Raw genomic sequence first — 3,973 nt, 5'->3', positions numbered from 1 at the left:
ACGGGTCCGTCATGCTCATCTACCGCAATTATTTTACGCTCTCTGACCAAGTACACTCCGCCAAAAGTCTCATATCAGAGATCATTCGCGCATCTACGGGACCTTCCATGGGCTGATCCGCAGCCTTCAAGCGCCGATGCGATCGAAATGATCATCGGCGCCGATCTCTATAGTTCCGTTCTGTTACCGGGCCTCCGCACAGGTTCCGCCGACAAGCCAGCGGCACAGAACTCTATTTTCGGCTGGATAATTTCCGGTCCGATTTCCACGAATTCATCGTCTCACGCGTATCACGTGTCCGTCCATCACACGAACCTGACTTCCAATCTCGATGACGAAATTCGACGATTCTGGGAAGTCGAAGAACTCTCATACCTCACCCCTGAGGAACAACGTTGTGAGGAACATTTCCGAATAACACATTCTCGCGATGCTAATGGACATTACGTCGTACGGCTACCGTTCAAAAGCAATCCGCCTCTTCAAATCGGCGAATCACGGCACATTGCCTTCTCGCTTCTTTCACATTCTGAAGGCCGTCTTTAGAATAAGACAAATATTGCTTCTGAATACCGAGAGTTCCTACTGGAATACGAGAATCTCGGTCATATGACGAAAGTCGACAAATCCGTAGCTACCGAACAGGCAGTCTACATTCCGCATCATGCGGTTATTCGAGAGCATAGCAGCACCACGCGGCTGCGCGTCGTGTTCAATGCTTCTCAGTCGACGTCAAATGGATCTTCGCTTAACGATCATCTCATGATCGGCCCCAAATTACAAACCGACCTTCGCTCAGTAATTCTTCGATGGCGACAGCATCGTTATGTCTATACTGCCGACATAGCCAAAATGTATCGGCAGATTCAAGTTGATCCGCGCGATCAAGATTATCAGCGCATTCTCTGGCGATCTTCCTTATCCGATCCGGTACAAGACTATCGCTTGCGCACCGTTACCTACGGTACTGCTTGTGCGCCGTATCTCGCTCTTCGCACAATTCAACAATTGATGTATGACGAAGGCGCTCAATTTCTTCTCGCTCAGTCCGTTTTGCGCCATCAAATTTATGTTGATGATTGCATTTTCGGCGCGGATGATAAGCCTCTGGCGATACAAGTCCGCAATCAACTAATTTTATTGTTAGAAAAGGGTGGATTCCACCTCCGCAAGTGGGCGAGCAATTGCTCTTCGTTGCTCAACGACTTGCCGTTGACTCAACAGAGTCAAAATCAAGGCAAGACTCTCCAAGACGAGGAAAGTTTTAAGGTTCTCGGAATCAAGTGGTTGCCCGCTACCGATTCGTTTTCTTTCTGCGTCAAGCTGGCGTTACCTGCTCCCGAAACAAAACGCACAATTTTGTCAACGATCGCAAAATTATTTGACCCGCTCGGGTGGCTTACTCCCGTCATAGTGGTCGCCAAAATCCTAATGCAACAATTATGGGCAACGAAATGTCAGTGGGATGATACAATTCCATCGCAGCTTATGCAAAAATGGCAACATTATTATGCGCAGCTCCCTCAACTGCAGAACATTTCTTTGCCGCGATGGACTGAATTAGGCTCAGATGCTAGTCACTATGAGCTTCACGGACGCGTCGTCAGTCGCATACGCTGCCGCCGTATATCTGAAAGTAATCTCCTTTTCAGGCTCCGTAACCGTTTCACTCCTCATCGCGAAGTCAAAGGCCGCTCCTCTCAAGCCGTTAACAATTCCACGACTTGAGTTATCCGCTGCAGTATTATTAACTCGAACGATGTCTTTCGTTAGAATGACATTTGAGCTCTCCGACATTCCTTGTCATTGTTGGACAGACTCAACCGTCGCTCTTGCATGGCTACGCCAATCTCCATCTCGATGGAAAACATTTGTCGCGCATCGCGTCAACGCGGCGCAAACGCAACTCCCGGATGCCATCTGGCATCACGTTTCTACTCATCACAATCCCGCGGATCTAGCATCCCGCGGAATCTCTGCATCTTCGTTAAAAGAAAGCTCCATTTGGTGGCAAGGCCCCGAATGGCTCAAGCTCCCGTCAAGCCAATGGCCAGCTGTAACTCAGCAACACGACTTCGAGACATCGCTCGAAGAACGGTCGAACGTCGTCGTTCATACGCTTCAGAGCGACTCGGAATGGGACTTAGCTTTTCGCTATTCCTCATGGCCAAAGCTTATCCGCGTAACCGCTTATTTAATGCGCTTCATTAATAAGTTGCGAGATCGCGTCACAAAACGGCGACAGCCGGATAATGAACCTAGGTTCAGCCTACCTGACGTAGTGTCGGTAGACGAATATCGAATCGCGCGAATATTCTGGCTGCGCATTATTCAAACGAATCTATTTCACGACGAGATCGCTCGCTTACGAAATTCGAATACCGTAGCGAAGGCCAGCAAATTGATCTCACTCAATCCATTCTTGGATGACAATAATTTAATTCGCGTCGGCGGCAGATTGCGAAAATCGGAACTCTCGTATAACGTCAAGTATCCTATTGTACTAGCCGCGCATCCTCTTGTGACGTTGCTAATTCAACACGCTCATACCCGCGCCCTTCACGCCGGCAGTCAATTAACATTACATGCTTTACGCGAAGACTATTGGATTCTTCGCGCTCGCCAAACGGTGCGCTCCGTCTTATATCGCTGCATTCCATGCACGCGTGAAAGAGCTACCGTTCCGAATGAAATGATGGGCGATCTCTCCGCGATGCGCATACGACCAGTCGATCGCGCCTTCATACATTGCGGTCTTGATTATGCCGGACCCATTCCTGTTCGAATGAATTCCGGCCGCGGGCATAAATCGCGGAAAGCGTATATTGCCGTCTTTATCTGCATGACGACTCGCGTCATCCATCTCGAATTAGTAAGTGACTATACCACCGACGCATTTTTAGCCGCCTACGAGCGCTTTTCTTCTCGGCGCGGGATCCCTGCCGACTTGTACTCCGATAATGCAAAGAACTTTCTAGGAGTCGACCGCGAATTAAAGGCTGCGCTGCAAGCCGCACAAAACGATTCACATTTACGCAGCAAGTTGTCGTGCGACGGAGTTCGTTGGCACTTTATACCCCCTTCCGCTCCTCACTTTGGAGGCCTATGGGAAGCGGGGGTGCGAAGCGTAAAGTATCATATGAAGCGAGTTATCGGTTCACACACGCTAACGTTTGAAGAGCTCACGACGCTGCTCTGTCAAATCGAGGCGTGTCTTAACTCGCGTCCGATCGCGCCGATGTCGGAAAATCTCGACGATTATTCATGTCTCACGCCGGGCCACTTCTTAATTGGCAACTCAATTACTGCGACACCGGCGCCCACGCTACTTGAAACAAGGGAAACCCGTCTGACTCGATGGCAACTCGTAAAGCAAAAAAACGAACGCTTATGGAAGGCTTGGTCGAACGACTATTTGCACGGATTGCAGCAACGCTCAAAATGGCGCGTCGCTCAAAGGCTTGCTCGAGTCGGACGCTTGGTTCTTTTGCGCGATCCCCTCGCACCACCGTGCAAGTGGGAGCTTGGTCGTATCATCGAATGTCACGTTGGAGACGACGGATTAACTCGCGTCGTCACTGTCAAAACCGCGAAATCTACATACAAACGATCAATCGTCAAACTGTGTTTCTTGCCGGTCGATTTGAACGACGCTTCCGCGTGAATCTTTGTCGTGCGTAACGCTTCGTAATCGAGCTAAGTTTCGCTCGATCATATTTTCGAATGAGTTATCATTATCCTAGTCTTTATATATGTGAATCTCCGTATCTCTCTATAAATATTATTTTATTATTCGTTTTAAGCTGAATTGTAAAGTGTATCGACGCTGTTTTCTTTCTGTCATCATTAGTTGTAAGTTAGTGTAAGCTCGGCTTGCCACGGCGGGCGGCATCAGACATTCGTTTTTCGGCTGGTTCAGCCGAGGCGGGCGGTATGTTCCGACATTGCATGATATTCGCGCATGATAGATGGA

The 3,973-nt window shown here is 49.1% G+C and overlaps 2 protein-coding genes across 2 annotated transcripts; both read left to right on the top strand.

Moving 5' to 3' along the window:
* Positions 1-609: 609 nt before the first annotated feature.
* On the top strand, positions 610-1,728 carry LOC108769488 (uncharacterized). Its single transcript, XM_018520508.1, has one exon. It carries the CDS (start codon positions 610-612, stop codon positions 1,726-1,728), a length of 1,119 nt encoding a protein of 372 aa, XP_018376010.1.
* A 46-nt stretch (positions 1,729-1,774) lies between these two features.
* On the top strand, positions 1,775-3,664 carry LOC108769487 (uncharacterized). The gene has a single exon (XM_018520507.1). It carries the CDS (start codon positions 1,775-1,777, stop codon positions 3,662-3,664), a length of 1,890 nt encoding a protein of 629 aa, XP_018376009.1.
* Positions 3,665-3,973: the final 309 nt, after the last annotated feature.

Source organism: Trachymyrmex cornetzi, unplaced genomic scaffold (assembly GCF_001594075.2).
Source record: "Trachymyrmex cornetzi isolate Tcor2-1 unplaced genomic scaffold, Tcor1.1 scaffold909, whole genome shotgun sequence".
Taxonomy (NCBI): domain Eukaryota; kingdom Metazoa; phylum Arthropoda; class Insecta; order Hymenoptera; family Formicidae; genus Trachymyrmex; species Trachymyrmex cornetzi.
This window is presented reverse-complemented; position numbering and strand designations above follow the sequence as displayed.